General features: G+C 45.2%; 1 protein-coding gene across 2 annotated transcripts; it reads right to left on the reverse strand.

The window, feature by feature from the left end:
- Positions 1–206: 206 nt before the first annotated feature.
- Positions 207–17,083, reverse strand: JPT1 (Jupiter microtubule associated homolog 1). Of its 2 annotated transcripts, XM_007524753.3 has the most exons (5): positions 16,903–17,078; positions 8,313–8,455; positions 4,857–4,954; positions 4,248–4,266; positions 207–470 (listed from the first exon to the last, which is right to left on the reverse strand). In XM_007524753.3, exons 1-5 carry the CDS (start codon positions 16,956–16,958, stop codon positions 322–324), a joined length of 465 nt encoding a protein of 154 aa, XP_007524815.1. In that variant the 5' UTR covers positions 16,959–17,078; the 3' UTR covers positions 207–321. The 2 variants fall into 2 exon arrangements, with proteins under 2 accessions (XP_007524815.1, XP_007524809.2); XM_007524747.3 differs by lacking the exon at positions 4,248–4,266 and having other exon boundaries at positions 16,903–17,083.
- Positions 17,084–18,585: the final 1,502 nt, after the last annotated feature.

The raw sequence follows: 18,585 nt of genomic DNA on the forward strand, positions 1-18,585 counted from the left end.
AGTACAAAAGATCCTAACACATTTGAAACCAAATTATTTGTTCTTAAAAACACAGTACTAAGTGTCACAAAGCTTGCCCTCCAACCTACTACAAGAAAACACTCATGCCATGGCCTACGAACCCAGAGAAGTCAGGATAGGAAAGGTAAAACCTGTTCTTAGAAAATAATAATAATAATAATAATAAGATAAAAGACAGCAATACATAAAGTGCTTCTTTTTTAATGAAACAAATCCAAAAGATGTACAGTCAGGCTCAAGTTGTGCAGTTCACAAGAATGGAGGAAACAAACAAAATGACAGACTTCAAGACAGCTGGAGCTAACCCAGGACAAGACTGGACTTGCCGCCGGGAGGGTTTCTTCTGGATGGCACTGGGGCTGGAGCCACTGGGCTGGGCACAGGGGCAGCGGGCACCGGTTTCTCTTCAGTCTGCCCCAGGTTGGCCTGCAAATCCATGTCCACATTTTCTAGGAAAACAATTTTGAAGGGTAGTGACTACTTCTGGTTAAGGGATCTAAAAATGGGGCAGGGAGTGCTGGGGAGGCAGCATAATGATTATGCCTGAGGCTCTGAGGTCCCCAGTTCAATCCCCACAGGGTTTGTTTTTGTTATTTTAAAGATTATGTTGGAGGTTTTTTCTTATATAGAGACAGAAAGAAATGGAGTAGGAGACAGAAACAGAGAGGTACCTGCAACACTGCTTCAGTGCTTGTGAAGCTTCCCCCTTGCAGATGGGGAAAAGGGCTTTGAACCTGAGTACTTGTACATGGAAGAATAAAGTAAGTTTCTTAATAGGATGGTTTGAAGCATGCCTGGAGAGGTAGTGAAAACAACACCACCAATTATGCCCCTATTAACCCATAATTAATTAATTTTTTTCCCTGCATTTGACCCTAGTCTTTTCTATGTATGTCCCTTCCTAAATAACACAAATATAAGTTTCCAAGTCCTTGACCTGTGTGTAAGGGCAGAGCTTCCTCATTTCTAAATTCTTTAAAAAAAAAAAAAAAAGAATAGAAAGAGGGGCAGGGTAAATAGCATAATAGTTATGCAAAGTGACTCTCATGCCTGAGGCTCTAAAGTCCCAGGTTCAAACCCCTGTACCACCATAAGCCAGCAGAGCTGATCAGTGTTCTGGGAAAAACAAAAACAAAAAATAAGAGAAATCAAGAGAGGGAGGCCAGATGGTGGTACACTTGGTTGAGTGCACGCTACAGTGCACATGGTTTCAAGTCCCTGGTCCCCACCTGCAGGGGGAAAGCTTTACAAGTGGTAAAGCAGTGCTGTAGGTGTCTGTCTCTTATGTATTTATTTATTATTGGATGGAGACTGAAAGAAATTTGAGATGTGAGGAGGTAGAGAGGCAAAGAGACAGAGAGACACCTGTGGCCCCGCATCACTGCCACCCCCCCACCCCACCCCCGCAGATGGGGACCAGGAACTTGAACCTAGGACCTTGTGCACTGTAATGTGTGCGCTTAACCAAGGGCGCCACTGCCTGGCTCCCTCTCTGTCTCTCCTTTCCCTCTCGATTTCTGGCTTTCTCTATCCAATAAAGAAATAAAGATAATTTTTTTAAAAAAATTAAAAATGACAAAGGATGAATTAAACAGTTGTCCATTAAATATTAATGGATACAAGAAAGGGGGGGAGAGAGAGGGATGAGGAGATAGAAAGACACCTGCATTACTGCTTCCCTACAGTACAGCTGTAGATGGGGACTTGAACCTAGGACCTTGTGCACTGTCATTTGTGCACTTAACCAAGTGCGCCACTCACTGCACGGTGCCTTCTTCCTGTCCATTAATTCTTTCTTCTTTTCTTTCTTCCTTTCATTCTTTTTTTTTTTTTTTTTTTTGCCTCCAGGGTTATTTCTGGAGCTCAGTGCCTGCACTATGAATCCACTGCTCCTGGAGGTCATTTTTTTCCCATTTTTGTTGCCTTTGTTAATTGTTGTTGTTATTAGTGTTGTCATTGCTTTTGTTGTTGGATAGGACAGAAAGAGATGGAGAAAGGAGGGGACGATAATAACTACGACAATAAAACAAGGGCAAAAAAATAAATATTTTAAAAGAACGAATATTAAATTCCCACTGCCTGCGAAGCTTGCTCAAGGCCCTGTGGTGCCTCCGTGTAGTCCAGGCGCTCCACCCTGGGACCTCACAGAAAGTAAAGGCATGTGACCTGCCAATCCCACCACAGTCACCGTCATGCATTGTCGCGCCCTTCATATTCTATGCTAGGGATCAACAGTCAGCAATCTAAAATAGGTACCAAAACTGACAACCAATAAAAAGGACGGGGGGAGCTCATCAAACTGAGCTGTTTGACGAGCTATTTGCCTGAAGATCTGTAACGACCTGCACTGGAAGGGGAGAAGTAGTCCGGTCTGCAAGGCAAATGGTGTATTTCCCCATAATTTTAGCACTCACACATTACTCTAGACCTCCCAAATTTCTAATTGGATCCACTGGCTAAAGTAAATGAATCTAGATTAGTTTAATTTCACTAAATACAGTTTGACAGTAGAGCATTTCAGAACATGAAGAGGATTACAGTGAAAAATCCTAGAGTTGCAGGGGGTAGACAGCATAATGGTTATGCAAACATTCTCATGCCTGAGGCTCCAAAGTCCCAGGTTCAATCCCCCCCACCACCACCACCATAAGCCAGGGCTGAACAGTGCTCTGGTTATAAAAAAAAATAAAATAGAATAAAAAGCTAAAAAGGGAGTCAGGTGATAGTGCAGCGGTTTAAGCGCAGGTGGCACAAAGCATAAGGACCAGTGTAAGGATCCCGGTTCGAGCCCCGGCTCCCCACCTGCAGGGGAGTCACTTCACAGGCGGTGAAGCAGGTCTGCAGGTGTCTGTCTTTCTCTCCCCTTCTCTGTCTTCCCCTCCTCTCTACATTTCTCTCTGTCCTATCCAACAATGATGACATCAACAGCAATAATAACCACAACAACAATAAAAACAAGGGCAACAAAAAGGAAATAAATATTTTTTTAAAAAATCTTTAAAAAAAAAAAAGGTGATCGGAGCAGTGGATGCGTCATGCAGGCACTGAGCCCTAGCAATAACCCTAGAGGAAAATAATAATAATAATTTGTCCCAAAAATGTACTTTTTCCCTTAAGGAAGCACCCCAGGGTTCAGCAGATTCTTCTACTTTTCCCATCAGGAAACAATGTTTGACAAGGAAGGAGCAAAATGTCTTATCTGGGGGGCCAGGCACACCTAGTTAATCACTCACATTACAGTGCACAGGACTCAGGTTTGAGCTGGTTCCCACCTGCAGGGGGACAGCTTCACGAGTGGTTAAGTAGAGCTGCAGGTGTCTGTCTCTAATAATAAAAAATATAATCAACTAAATGATTATAGCTCATTCCCACATATAATTGGTAAAAATAAATGCTACATGAAAAATTTACATCTGCTCCCTAAATCCTCATTTACAAAGCCACCTTGTACACCTCATTTACAAAGTGCACCTTGGCACAGTACCACACTTTGCAAGCTGAATGTTGTGACTTGTTTGAAATGCCAGAGCCTTTTCCTACAGTCCCCCAAGTATAACATGCACCGTGGTTGTTAATGCACAGGTCCGTTTTCTCCTTTTTCATGCATTTCATACATATATGAAATAGAGATACAAAGAAAAAAGTGAGCCAGAGACCAAAGCACTGCTAAGTTCTGGTTTATAGTAGTACGAGGGGTTGAACCTGGGACTTTTTTTTTAAGAGATTCTCTTATTATTATTATTATTAATTTTCCCTTTTGTTGCCCTTGTTGTTTTATTATTGTTGTAGCTGATGTTGTCGTTGTTGGATAGGACAGAGAGAAATGGAGAGGGGAAGGCAGAGAGGAGGAAAGACACCTGCAGACCTGCTTCACCGCCTGTGAAGCGACTCCCCTGGAGGTGGCGAGCCGGAGGCTCAAACTGTGATCCTTACGCCGATCCTTGCGCTTTGTGCCACATGCGCTTTAACCCGCTGCGATACCACTGGTCCCCCATGAAAGTCCTTTTGCATAGCCATTATGCTGTCTGCTCAGCCCTCTCATTTCTACATTTCTAGCATTATTCTTAATAGCCAGTATCACATGTGGCCGTGTTTGCTAACTTGCCAGTTTTATTCTTTCCTCGCCATATACCAGCATGAGCTTTTCACCTGTCTCCCCAAGAAATGTAAATCAAAGTTCTGTTACATTTTAAAACCACTGACAGAACATTAAGCTCAATACTCACCATGAATATCACCTTCTCCCTGCGGGAGAAAGAACAATCACTTCAGAATTTGATTTTGTAACACACAACCTAATAATCACAGTTCAGGGAAGTTACTATCTTACCTATTTGAAATAAAAAATGAGTTTCTATTTAGATGCAGTGAGGAACAGTCTCAGACATCAACCTGAGACAAAGCTATAGAAAAATGCTGCAAGACAAATTACCCCAGGACAGTAACCGCCACCAAACATACTTGCACAGAAACCTTAGTGGGGATCTAATATTGACTAGCCTTTCAGAGGACAATCCCAGTGACTATATACACGTATATACTAGAGCTCATTTAAGCTCTCTCACACATATAAACGCATTTCACAAGTTCCAAAAATTAACACTGAAGGCATGAAGGCTCGCCCTGAGGGTAGAAGAGACGTGGGATCTAGGTCAAAGTCAGAAGAAACGCACTTTGTTCCTTCATCATCTCTCTGTGAAATTCTAGAAGCGTAATGAAGCTCATGGTTTAAAAGCAGGGAGTTTAATTCTGGACTGTTTTCACTTCAGAGATGGCCCTCCTCTCCCCCCACCCGTCCCCTACCTTGGAAATACACAGAAAGTCTCCACACTGACCTTCAGATCTAAGAAGTCTCCAGAGTTTGCTTCAGAAGAGTTCCTTCTCTGGGGTCCAGATGACTCAGAATCTTCTTTGCCCCCACTAGACTTGGCGCCTGAATCAAAATATATTTTCTTGAGAAATGTAATACCCCCACCTGCAGGGGCAAAGCTTCACAAGTGGTGAAGGAGGGTTGCAGGCATCTCTCTCTGTTTCTCTTCCTATCTCCCCACCCAGTCGCCTCTCAATTTCCTTCTGTCTCTACCCAAATATAGGAATGAAGTTAGAAGAAAGGTGTTAAAAAAAAAAAAAAAAAAAGACCTAAAGCAAGACACATAAGGATTTATTTTAGGGGGGGTAGATAGCATCATGGCTCTGCGAAGAGACTCTCCTCGTAAGTCTCCAAAGTTCCAGGTTCAATTCCCCACACCACCATAAGCCAGAGCTGATCAATGCTCTGGTTAAAAAGAGACAGAGAGAGGGAGAGAAGATTTATTTTGGAGTAGTTGGGGAAACAGCTCAACTGATAGAGCATCATATTTTCATGCCCAAGGTTCCCAATTTAATCTCTGGCATAACATGTATCAGAACTGATGTTCTGGCTTCTCTTTCGTGTAAATATTTAGGGGGAAAAAAAAAAGGGTGACCAGTGAGGTGGCTTAGTGGATAAAAAGCACTGGGGAATCTTAGGCACAAGGTCTCAAGTTCTATTTCCAGCATCCCATGTGTGACAACGATTCTCTGGTTCTCTCCCTCACAAATTAATATGACCTATTTTTTTGTTTGTTTGTTAAAAGACTTTCAAAGTCTCTATTTTTTAATTTTTACTTTATTTATTTACTAGATAGAGTCACAGAAGAATTGAGGGTGGGAGACAGGGAGAGACAGAGAGATACATGCAGCCCTGCTTCACCATTCATGAAGCTCCCCCCCCCCCCCCCCCCCGCCCCGCAGGTGGGGACCAGCAGCTTGAACCTGGGTCCTTGCGCTCTGTAATGCGTGCATTTAACCAGATGCACCACCACCTAGCCCCAATTTTTTTCTTATACTCCACAGCACTGCTCATTTCTGGTTTATGGTGATGTGAGGGATTGAACCTGGGATTTTGTAGCCTCAGACATGAGAGTCTCTTCTCATAACCATTATGCTATTTACCCCCATTCACCAATTTTTTATTTATTATTATTTTTTAATTCTTTTTTTAATATTTTCTTATTTATTTATTTATTTATTTATTTTCCCCTTTGTTGCCCTTGTTGTTTTTCATTATTGTTGTAGTTGTTGTTGTCGTCATCATTATTAGATAGGACAGAGAGAAAAGGAGAGAGGAGGGAAGACAGAGAGGGGGAGAGAAAGACAGACACCTGCAGACCTGCTTCACCACTTGTGAAGCGACTCCCCTGCAGGTGGGGAGCCGGGGGCACAAACCGGGATCCTTAAGCCGGTCCTTGTGCTTTGTGCCACGTGCGCTTAACCTGCTGCGCTACCGCCCGACTCCCGATTTTATTTATTTATTAATGAGAAACATAGGAGGAGACAAAAAGCCAGACATCACTCTAGTACATGTGCTGGCGGGGACTGAACTCAGGACCTTATGCTTTAGAGTTTAGTTCCTTAGCCACTGCGCCACCTCCCGGACCACTGTTCATTTTTTCTTTTTTTAATTCTTACTTAAGTCTTTAGAAAGGAACTGGGTTGGGTCCTAGCTCACACAGTAGAGCAAGCACCTTACCATGCATGAGGACCAGTTTTGAGACCCAGCATCTCTGTACCAAAGGAAGTTAGTTTTGTTTTTTTTTAACTGTTGTTGTAGTTACTATTATTGTTGGTGTTGTCACTGTTGGATAGAACAGAGAGAAATGGAGAGAGGAGGGGAAGACAGAGAGGGGGAGAGAAAGATAGACACCTGCAGACCTGCTTCACCGCCTGTGAAGTGACTTCCCTGCAGGTGGGGAGCCAGGGCAGCTGAAAAACTTAGGTCTGAGAGGCCAGGCAGCAGTGCACCTGGTTGAGAGCACATGTTACCATGTGCACAGACTCAGGTACAAGCCCCTAGTCCCCACCTGCATGGGGATGAGTTTCAAAAGTGAAGTGGTGTTACAGGTCCCCATCTCTCTCCCCCCCCATTCCCCCCTATGTTTCTCTGTCTCTACCCACTAAATAATAAACACAAGAAAATTAAATTTAGGGAGTCGGGCTATAGTGCAGCGGATTAAGTGCAGGTGGCGCAAAGCACAAGGATCGGCATAAGGATCCTGGTTCGAGCCCCGGCTCCCCACCTGCAGGGGAGTCGCTTCACAGGTGGTGAAGCAGGTCTGCAGGGGTCTGTCTTTCTCTCCTCCTCTCTGTCTTCCCCTCCTCTCTCCATTTCTCTCTGTCCTATCCAACAACGACAACAACAATAACTACAACAATAAAACAACAAGGGCAACAAAAGGGAATAAAAAAAAAATTAAATTTAAATTTAAAAAAGGAGAGAAAGAAAAGAGGAAAAGTTGTTCTGGGGTTGGTGGAATCTTACATCCGTAAGCCACACGCTGCCCACAGCTGAATAAATCAGAGGAGTGAGGGGAACTGGACCACCACTTTGGCACAAACCAGGAGGCTCAGCTATGCAAATCCTGTGCTCTACCAGCTGAGCTAGCTCACCTGGGTGGTGAACCTTAAAAACAAAACAAAAAAGATTCATTGACTGATTTTTAAAAGACAGAGAAATCAAAGCACTGATCAGCTCAGGCTTATGGCAACGCCAGGAAATGGAACCTGAGCCACCAGGCATGCCCGTCGTCCAGTGAGCAAACCAGCATTAGAACACCGTCTCTACAGAGGAAGCCGACATGATCTAACTTCACTGTTCCTTATTCGATCTACACAGACTCAGTATTTCCCATTTCTCAATCTTTTAAGATGACTGGAGGCCAGGCAGTAGCAGCACACCTGGTTGAGCACATGTTGAAAATGCGAGCCCGGGACCCACCTGCAAGGAAGAAAGTTTCACAAGCAGTGAAGCAATGCTTCTTCTCCCTCAACTCCCCCCTTTTCAATTTCTGTCTCTACTCAATAAATAAATAAAATACTAAAATGCAGACATTTACTAATAGCATGTTTTGGGATTTTAAAAAAGTTATTAATGTATACATTGGATAGAGACAGAGAGAAACTGACTCATGCCTGAAGCTCCCAAAGTCCCAGGTTCAATGCCTGGCACCACCATAAACCAAACCTGACAGTGTTTTTTTGGGGAAAAAAAAATGTTTGGGTGGGGGCAGGTAGCACAATGGTTATGCAAAGAGAACCTGAAGCCTGAGGGTCCAAACCTCCCTAGCCACTTTAGCCTCCGTCTTTCATGTGAAGACAGACTTATCTTTGCCTTATGATTAAGAGAGATTGTGCGAGTTAGCACAAAAGCTGCTAGGCTTGTTCTTGCTGAGTTTACCCTCTGACAAGGAATCCGCAATCTAAGTAGTTAGTACCTGCTGACTTGGCCCAGGAAGGAGGATTTTCCTCCGGTGTCCCAAAGATGCTCGATGCCATTTTGTTCCTCCTTGCAGGCTGTTCTGTCGGTTCATCAAAGCCCAGTGAAAAATTGGATCCACCACCTGGAGGCCGCAAAACTCTAGAAATAATGGCAAAACATAAACTTCTTATCAGGCCTAAATATTTCTGAGCATAAATGTTTCAAAATCTTTCATTTCATATCCTTGGCCCATTTATTCCCCAACTGGGAGAAAGGAATTGACTCCATCCACATAAATTTAATACAGGATATTCAAATACAAAATGCTACTTTATATCCTGGCCTATGATAGGAGAAAAACAAATTTTTTTTAAAAAGCTACATTTTAATAGGATTATCACACCAGGAAGTTTAAAGAGCTTGAAAATCGGGTTTGAGCCCAGCTCCCACTACACTGAAGGAAACTAGATGCTATGGACTCTCGCACTCTCTCTGCCTTGCCACAAATCATGTGTGGGGTGGGGGTGTAGCATAATGGTTATGCAAAGAGACTCGTCCCAGGTTCAATCAATCCCCCACAGCACCATATGCCAGAGTTGAGCAGTGCTCTGGTAAAAAAAAGATTGTGTGTGTGTGTGGGGGGGGGGGGGGGCTGGTAAAGCGCAGATTACAATGCTCAAGCCCTCAGTCCCAGCTGTCTCTATCCATAAATAAATAAAGATAATAAAAACATAAAAAAACTAAGGTGTGGTCCAGGAGGTGGCGCACTGGATTCTCAAGCATGAGGTCCCAAGTTCAATCCCCAGCAGCACATGTACCAGAGTGATATCTGGTTCTTTCTCTCTCTCTCTCTCTCCTATATTCTATTAATAAAATCTTTTAAAAAAAAATTAAGGTGAAAATCATCACAGAAGACAGGCTTCTTGGTGTACCTTAAAAAATAGCAGATGGGGGGGGTTCAGGCGGGAGCGCAGCAGATTAAGTGCACATGGAGTGAAGCTCAAGGATCCTGGTTCGAGCCTCTGGCTCCCGACCTGCAGGGAAGTTGCTTCACAAGCGGTGAATCAGCAGGTCTGCAGGTGTCTATCTTTCTCTCCCCCTCTCTCGATTTCTCTTTCCTATCCAACAACAATGGCAACAATAACAACAAAGGCAACAAATGGGGGAAAAATAGCCTCCAGGAGCAGTGGATTTGCAGTGCAGTCACAGAGCCCCCGCAATAACCCTGGAGGCAAAAAAAAAAAAAAAAAGAGAGAGAGAGAGAGAGAGAAATAGCAGGTGGGGAGGGTCAGGCGGTGGCACACCTGGCTAAGAGCTCACATCACAGTGCTACAGGATCCAGGTTCAAGCCCCTGGTCCCCACCTGCAGGGGGAAAGTTTCATGAGTGCTGAAGCAGGGCTGCAGGTGTCTGTCTCTCTCCCTATCTTCTCCTCACCTCTCAATTCCTCTGTCTTTCTCCAATAATAAATATATTAAAATTTTCAGAAATAGCAGATTGGGAGGCCAGGAGTCGGCACACCTGGTTAAGCACTCACTGCAGTTTGCAAGGACCCAGGTACAGCCTCTGGTTCCCCACCTACAGGGAGTGGTGAAGCAGGGCTGCAGGCGTCTGTCTCTATCTCCTCCGCCTCTCTCTATTTCTCCCTGTCTCTTATCAAATAATAGTAATAATAAATAACCTAGCTAGGAAGAAATAGCAGATGGGGGTGGGGTAAATAGCATAATGGTTATGAAAAGAGACCCTCATGCCTGAGGCTCTAAAATCCCAGGATCAATCCCCAGCACCACCATAAACCAGAGCTGACCAGTGCTCTGGGGGAAAAAGAAAAGCTGGGGAGACAGTGTAATGGTATATAAAGAGACTTTCTGCCTGAGGCCCCAGGTTCAATTCCATAGCACCGCCATAAGCACAGTTGCTCTGGTCTCTCTCATTACAATAAATGAAATACTGGGAGTCGGGCGGTGGCGCAGTGGGTTAAGTGCACGTGGCACAAAGCACAAGGACCAGCGTAAGGATCCCAGTTCGCGCCCCCGGCTCCCCACCTGCAGGGGAGTCGCTTCACAGATGGTGAAGCAGGTCTGCAGGTGTCTGTCTTTCTCTCCCCCTCTGTCTTCCCATTTTCTCTGTCCTATCTAACAACAACGACAATAATAATAACTACAACAATAAAAATAACAAGGGCAATAAAAGGGAAAATTAATAAAAAATTTTAAAAAAATGAAATATTAAGGGGCCAGGTGGTAGTGAACTTGGTTGAGCGCACACGTGGTTACAATGCCAGAGGATCTAGGTTCAAACCCCGGTCCCCATCTGCACAGGGAATGCTTTGCCAGTGGCGAAGGAATGCTGCAGGTGTCTTTCTTTTTTTAATTTATTTTTCCCTTTTTGTGCCCTTGTTTTGTTTTCTATTGTTGTTGTTGTTGATGTCGTAGTTGTTAGACAGGACAGAGAGAAATGGAGAGAGGAGGGGAAGAGAGGGAGTCTGTCGGTAGCGCAGTGGATTAAGCGCACGTGGCACGAATGGTGCGAAGCCCAAGGACCAGGGTAAGGATCCAGGTTTGAGCCCCCGGCTCCCCACCTGCAGGGGAGCTGCTTCACAGGTGGTGAAGCAGGTCTGCAGGTGTCGATCTCTCCCCCTCCTCTCTTTGTCCTGTCTAACAACAATGATAATAACAACGATAATAACTACAACAATAAAGCAACAAGGGCAACCAAAGGGAATAAATAAATATTTTTTAATTATTTTATTTGATAGGATAGAGAATTTGAGAGGGAACAGGAAGTGCAGAGACAGACACCTGCAGTACTGCTTCACCATTTGCGAAGCTTTCCTCCTGAAAGTGGGAAACGGGCCTAAAGCCAAGTCCTTAACACATGCACTTAACCAGGTGCGCCACCTAGCCCCACGTGCTCTCCAATAAACATGGGGAAAGTCAGTACAAGAAAGTTAAGTTCATTTTGTGGACATCATTTATAATATTTGTTCAATATGGAATGTGCTTTCACATTTCCAAATCTTCCTGATATAGTTTGACCAATTTGTTGCTCTCCTGGAAAAAGTCAATCTAACTTGTGACCACTCAAAACATTCAGAATGGAGATGCCCGCCCCACTGCTCTGCGATTTCTGGCTGTCTCTATCCAGTAAATAAAGATTAAAAAAAAAAAAACAAACTTGGGAGTCGGGCGGTAGTGCAGTGGGTTAAATGCATGTGGCACACGAGTCCCCGGCTCCCCACCTGCAGGGGAGTCGCTCCACAGGCGGTGAAGCAGGTCTGCAGGTGTCTACCTTTCTCTCCCCCTCTGTCTTCCCCTCCTCTCTCCATTTCTCTCTGTCCTATCCAACAACGACGACGTCAATAACAACAACTACAACAACAATAAAAAAAAAAAAAAAAGGGCAGCAAAATGGAAAAAAAATAATTTTTTTAAAATTTTTTACCTTATGCCGGAGGCTATAGGTTTAGTTCTTCCCCCCTTCCCAACCACAAACACATCCCAGGCACAAGCCAAAGCTAAGTATTGCTCTGGTGAAAGGGAAAAAAGAAAATCTATTTATTAAAGAGAAAGGAGGAGAAAGAACCGACCTCATGCTTGAGAGTCCGATACTATGTCCACTGAGCCGCCTCCCAGACCACTATATACAAATATACATACTTTTCGGGGGGTGGGGGAAGACTGTCCGTGGAGTTTTCAGATCCAAAGGGAAAAATATATGCTTTGTGTTTACTGGCTGGTTATTCTGATCAAACAAAATACTTCTATCAGTTACATCAAGTATTTCCACCTCAAGATAACAAAATTAAGAGCACATATATGAATGTGATCTTGCTCCTGAAGAAAAGGACTTCCTAAACCGCGATAGACAGAAGCCATGAAAAGAAGGACAGATACAGGCGGTGTGCTGAGCTCTGATAGCAAACTCAACAGCTTTACTTTGTAGTGGTAGCAATTAAGGCCAAAACCTAGTAAGTACATGTGAAGTACTCACTCTGCTGCCAAGTCCCAGCAGTTTTACTTTATTACTTTTAAATATGTGTTTATTAATGAGAACGACCAAGACTATCACTCTACTACAAGCAATGTTGAGGACTGAACTTGGCACCTCATGCTTGAGAGTAACAAAACTTTATCCACTGTGCCACTGCCCAGGCCACCAATCTTTATATATATGTACATATATATAGTTATCTCTATTTATTGGATAGAGGCAACTAGAAATCAAGAGGGAAGGGGGAGATAGAGGGAGACAGAGACACCTGCAGCACTGCTTCACCACTCACAAAGCTTCCCCCTGCATGTGGGGTAGGGGGGGCTTGAACCTGGGTTCAGTGTAACATGTGCGTTCAACCAGGTGTACCACCACCCAGCCCCAATCTTTATCTTGTTTTTCAATACTTATTTATTGAATGGAGAAAGAGAGAAATTGAGCAGGGAGGGGATAAGGAAAGAGACAGAGAGACACACATGGAGCCCTGCTTCACCGCTCATGAAACCTTCCCCCTGCAGGTGGGGGGACCAGGGCCTTGAACCTGAGTCCTTGTGTATTGTAATGTGTGCGCTTAACCAAATGTGCCAGCACCTAGCACCCCCAATCTTTACTATAAAGAAAGCAAAATCTTGGAGTCGGGTGGTAGCGCAGAGGGTTAAATGCACATGGCACAAAGCGCAAGGACTGGCGTAAGGATCCCGGTTCGAGCCCCTGGCTCCCCACCTGCAGGGGAGTCGCTTCACAAGCAGTGAAGCAGGTCTGCAGGTGTCTGTCTTTCTCTTCCCCTCTCTGTCCTCCCCTCTTCTCTCCATTTCTCTGTCCTATCCAACAACAGCAGCAGCATCAATAACTACCAAAAAAAAAAAAGGGCAACAAAAGGAAATAAATATATTTAAAAAAAGAAAAGAAAGAAAAATCAGGTCCTGAAGAACATTAAATGTCCAATGTCAGATAACCCACAAGCTTGGTGCCAAAGCACAAATCCCTAGTACCTGTCAGGCCTGACCAGTGCTCAAGGCACTCAAATAAAGTGTGTTCACGCATATATTTTATGAAGATAATTTTAGACTTGGTTTATTGAACTGCTTAAATAATAATTAAAGGTATCCTATAAATTCTTTTTTTTAATATTTTTTTAATTTTATTTATTTATTCCATTTTGTTGCCCTTGTTGTTTTATTGTTGTAGTTATTATTGTGAAGCGACTCCCCTGCAGGTGGGGAGCCAGGGCTGGAACCAGGATCCTTATGCTGGTCCTTGTGCTTTGCGCCACCTGCGCTTAACCCGCTGCACTACAGCCCGACTCCCTTTTTTTAAATATTTTATTTATTTATTAATAAGAAAGCTAGGAGGAGAGAGAGAAAGAACCAGATATCACTTTGGTACATGTGCTGCCAGGGATTGAACTCAGGACCTCATGCTTGAGAATCCAGTGCTTTATCCATTGTGCCACCTCCCGGACCACCCTATAAATTCTTAACAGGCTTTCTCTCATGCTAAAGTTTGAAATGAGTAGAGTCTGGAGGTAGCGCAGTGGGTTAAGCCCACTTGGAACAAAGCACAAGGACCGGCATAAGGATCCCGGTTCAAGCCCCCAACTCCCCCACTTGCAGGGGAGTCGCTTCACAGGCGGTGAAGCAGGTCTGCAGGTGTCTATCTTTCTCTCCCCCTCTCTGCCTTCCCCTCCTCTATCCATTTCTCTCTTGTCCTATCTAACAACGACATCAATAACAACAAGAATAACTACAACAACAATGAAAAACAAGGGCAAAAAAAGGGAAAATAAAAATTTTTTTTAAAACTTTGAAATGACTACTTTTTTGTGTTTTTATAATCATTTTTTTAAAAAAGATTTTATTTATTTACTAATGAGAAAGACAGGAGGAAGAAGAGAAAGAACCAGGCATCACTCTGGTACATGTGCTGCCGAGGACTGAACTCAGGACCTCATGCTTGAGAGTACAGTGCTTTATTCACTGCACCACCTCCCGGACCACAATTATTTTTTTTTTAATTAAATTTTTAGTGAGAGAACAAACCTCTGTTTCTCTCCCTATCACTCCCTTCCCTTTTTATTTCTGGATTAATTATCCAATTTATTAATTATCCAATTAATAAATAAAATAATAAAAATAAAAAAGACTGTACCGCCATACGCCAGAGCTGAGCAGTCCTCTGCTACCTCCCTACATAATGGGACTTTTTAAAAAATTATTATCTTGCTTCCCTAGAGACAAGAATGATTTTCCTTACCAATCATAATTAAAAATGAGCTTGATAAAAATCTCCAAAACAACAGTAGCACCTAAACAGCTTAAAAACAAAGCCAAAGCTCTAATCAACCCAACTTTTTAAAGGTCCCCAGTTTCTCTTGGAATAGTAGTAGGTAGTACCTACTCCGATGACGTCAGTGGTTAGAGCCCATTTATAACAGCAAGGCATTCCCAAACAAAGGATTTGGATCAGAAAGAAATCATTTCAATTTTACATATTATAAAACTTCCAGTAGCCTCTCTGAACTAAACACATAACTTAAATCAGTATTATATATTTTGAGACTTACCAAAAATGTGCCCATGTAGTATGGATTACAATTTTTTTAATTAGTTTTTCTTTCTCCTTTGAAGTCCCAGAATTCCCATGATATTTGTAGACCATTCCCTACCAGACTAAATGTATCAGGTACTTATGGAGTCAGGAAAGAAGTTTACTAGAATTGGGTGAGGTTACAGAAGAAGAGATAGGAAGTTAAAAAAAAATAAAACAGTGTGATAGTAGACACAGTATTGGTGGGAAACTGATGACAAAAGAAAAATTCAAGCACTGTATTCAGTAGAGCAAAAATTATGTCACATTTCAAAGGCAAGTATCAGAAAACTAGTGTGAGGATTCTACCTAGTTACTGAAATTCTTTATGAAGCATCAGAAACTGCACTCAACTCCAGTGGATAAACGCCTCAATTTTTTTTTTCTTTTTTTACACATTAGTAATTCTGACCGCTACAGTCTGACTGGGAAATAAATTTGACCTCATAGCACAAAATAATAACCCAAGGCTCAATCTGTTCCTCTGCTCTCTGGGGAAAAAAAGAAAGAAAGAAAGGAAGGAAGGAAGGAAGGAAGGAAGGAAGGAAGGAAGGAAGGAAGGAAGGAAGGGAGGGAGGGAGGAAGAAAGGAAGAAAGGAAGAAAGGGAGAAAGGGAGAAAGAGAGAGAGAGAGAAAGAAAGAAAGAAAGAAAGAAAGAAAGAAAGAAAGAAAGAAAGAAAAGGAAATCTCACTGGAAAGATGACAACGGAAGAGGGAGTGACCAATGTTTTTGCAGATGTGTGTTCAACTTCCCCCAGCCTGCCGGTAGCCCACACTATCTCTCCAATCTTCCTCATTTTCTACAATGTGAAAGGGAAAGGGAGGCATCTAAAGGAAGATGTCATTTTCGAGGCCGCCTCCTGAGACTCTGCTTTGGCCTTTTTGTCCCCCCAAGTTCTGCAACCCCTGCGAGACACTGCTACTCCACGGCTGTCTTCTTAGCCCCACAAAATGGCTCCCTTTGTGCCACTTGCCCAGGACCCCAAGGCTGGCCAGACAAGATGCACAGGGGACCAGTGAAGAATAGATCCCCGAAAAAAAAGTAGAATCCAACCTGCCTCCAAAAGCCTTGAGCAGGATCCCCAGCCATGCCCGTCTCAGACCCGGGGCAAAGACAGTGTGCAATCAGCCGAGACAATGTGGACTCGGCTGCCACACAACCCGAGCCCTTCCGCCGAGGTAGGCAAGGGCTTCGCACAGGGTGCCAGGACGGACAGACGCCAGCGCCCACTTTGCAAACGCAGTGGGATGCGTGCGGAGAGAGGTCCGGCTTCCCAGGTGGAGGGAGACAGTGAGAAGAGACAGACAATGGATGTCCCCGGCCCCGCCCAAGAACAGGAAGCCTTCTGCCAGGCAGCCCGAGCCCGGCTCCACTCCTCCCGTCCACGTCCAGAGGGAGCGGGAGGAAGGGGCTCCGCAGCCCCGCGTCCGAAGGTTTGGGTGCGGACGACCCGCTGCGACCGAAGCGCTGCCCCTCACGATCAAGGGGGCGCGAGAGGGGAAGCGGCGATGGTCTTTCCTTTGTTAGCAGAGGAGAGGCACCTCGGAAGAGGGCTGGTGGGTGGGTGCCCGACGGGGGTGAGGGTCCTGGCGGCGAGCCCGCCCTGCTCGGGATGCCACCACCGGGCAGGCACCCGCCGGGCCGGGCCGCAGCAGGTCAGCGCGGGGCGCGGGGCGCGGAGCCGAGCGCGTGGCCCGCGGGTGGGACAATGGGGCGGGGAGCCTGCGGGCAGCCAGGGCAGCCGGGGGTGCGGACCCCAAAGCCGGGGCCAAAGTCAGCTGTCTCAGCACGTCCCCGTAACTCGGCCGCACGCTGGGGGAGAAAACGCATGGAAGCAGTGGGACTCGGGCGGGGTCCGCGCGGCACAAAGGCGGCTCCCGGCGGCTCAGTCCCGCCGCCCGGCTCGGCGCGGGCGCCGCACCCCCGCACGTTACGGCCAACGACCAGCTGCCGGCCCACGCGGTGCAGCCCCGCGGCGGCCCACCCACACCAGCCCCGCGCCGCACGGGCGCGGCCGGCCGCCTCACCGAGAACTGTTCCTGCTGTTGGGGTCCACGCCCTTGAAGGTGGTGGTGGTGGTCATGGCGCCAAAGAGCCGGGGAGCCTGTCGCCGGAGCAGAGCGCTGAAAGCGGTCAGGTCGGAGCGGCGCAGAAGAGCGGCCCCGCTCAGACACCGACAACCGCTGCCAGAATCTCAGCCGCCGCTGCGCCACCGCCCCCGCTTTTATAATGCCAGGAGGCCCCGCCCCTGCCCCGCTAGGATTGAGCGATTCAAACGCCCCCTGTGCATTCCTATTGGTTTGCGGGGGTGCCAAGCATCGTAAGACGTCACGATGGGCTGAAACTGCTCCTTCTCATCCTAGGCCCGCCCCCTTCCAGTTTGGGAAGGTCTCTGGAGGTTCCCCTCCCCCACCCCTAAATCTCGGAGATGATTGGACAAAGAACAACCTGCTCTGTACAAGTTGTGCCCGCTGTCACTTAAAGAAAAAAAAAAAGTTAGGCAATAAGGAAAAAACTAGCTCTGGCCAGTTAGATGGAGCTTACTGGTCTAGGGCAGATTTGTCATTGCCATTTATTCTGTGGGACACTACAGACTGTCTCTCTCTTTTTTTTTTTAGTCTTTTTATTTTATTCCCTTTTGTTGCCCTTGTTGTTTTATTGTTGTAGTTATTATTGTTGTTGTTATTGATGTCGTCGTTGTTGGATAGGACAGAGAAATGGAGAGAGGAGGAGAAGACAGAGACGGGGAGAGAAAGACAGACAGACACCTGCAGACCTGCTTCACCGCCTGTGAAGCGACTCCCCTGCAGGTGGGGAGCCGGGGGCTCGAACCGGGATCTTTAAGCCGGTCCTTGCGCTTTGCGTCACCTGCGCTTAACCCTCAGTGCTACCAATACAAGTTGACACTGAAAACCTACTGTGGGGCAGGGTAGATAGCATAATAACTATGCAAAGAGACTTTCTTTTCTTTTTTAAATTTTATTGTCTATTTATTTATTGGATAGAGATAGTCAGAAATTGAGAGGGTGGAGAAACAGAGGCAGTGAGACACCTGCAACACTGCTTCACCACTTGCAAAGCTTTCTCCCTGCAGGTGGGGACCGGGGGCTTGGCAAAGAGACTTTCATGCCTGAAGCTCCAAAGTCCCAGGTTCAGTCCCCTGCACCACCGTAAAACAGAGCTGAGCAGTGCTCTGGCAAAAAAAAAAAAAAAGAGGGGAGGAGAGGGAAGAAAAGGAAGAAAGAAGAAAAAAGAAATTCTACAGTGTATCCCATTTAGAAACAGAACCACAGCACAGCACTTGAGTCAGTATCAGAAAGCACGCCAAGATGATCCCTTTTTAAAGGGCTGCAAATTCTTTACATTTTAATGTTACTATTTAGCTATAATGGGAGGTGCATGCATTCACTAGCCCAAAATTACAGTTGTTCTGCTTTGAAAGCCTGTTCTAAAGCTGTTTAATTCCCTGCGAAGAATAGCCACATCCCCTGCTACCACAGCCATCTAAGAAGTCCAGGCTTATGCAGCTGTTTATAACCCTTAAGTCATAACTCTTCCATTTGTCCAAGTAAATCTATCCTTGTAACAAATGCACACACATTTGGAGGGCTCTGGGATGACACGTTAGAAGACCATACAGAAAAATCTGGGTGAAACAGAACCGGAAGCCTTCTCATACAATGTAAGTTTCCTCAAGACAGATCTTTTGC

Source organism: Erinaceus europaeus, chromosome 12 (assembly GCF_950295315.1).
Source record: "Erinaceus europaeus chromosome 12, mEriEur2.1, whole genome shotgun sequence".
NCBI classification, from domain to species: domain Eukaryota; kingdom Metazoa; phylum Chordata; class Mammalia; order Eulipotyphla; family Erinaceidae; genus Erinaceus; species Erinaceus europaeus.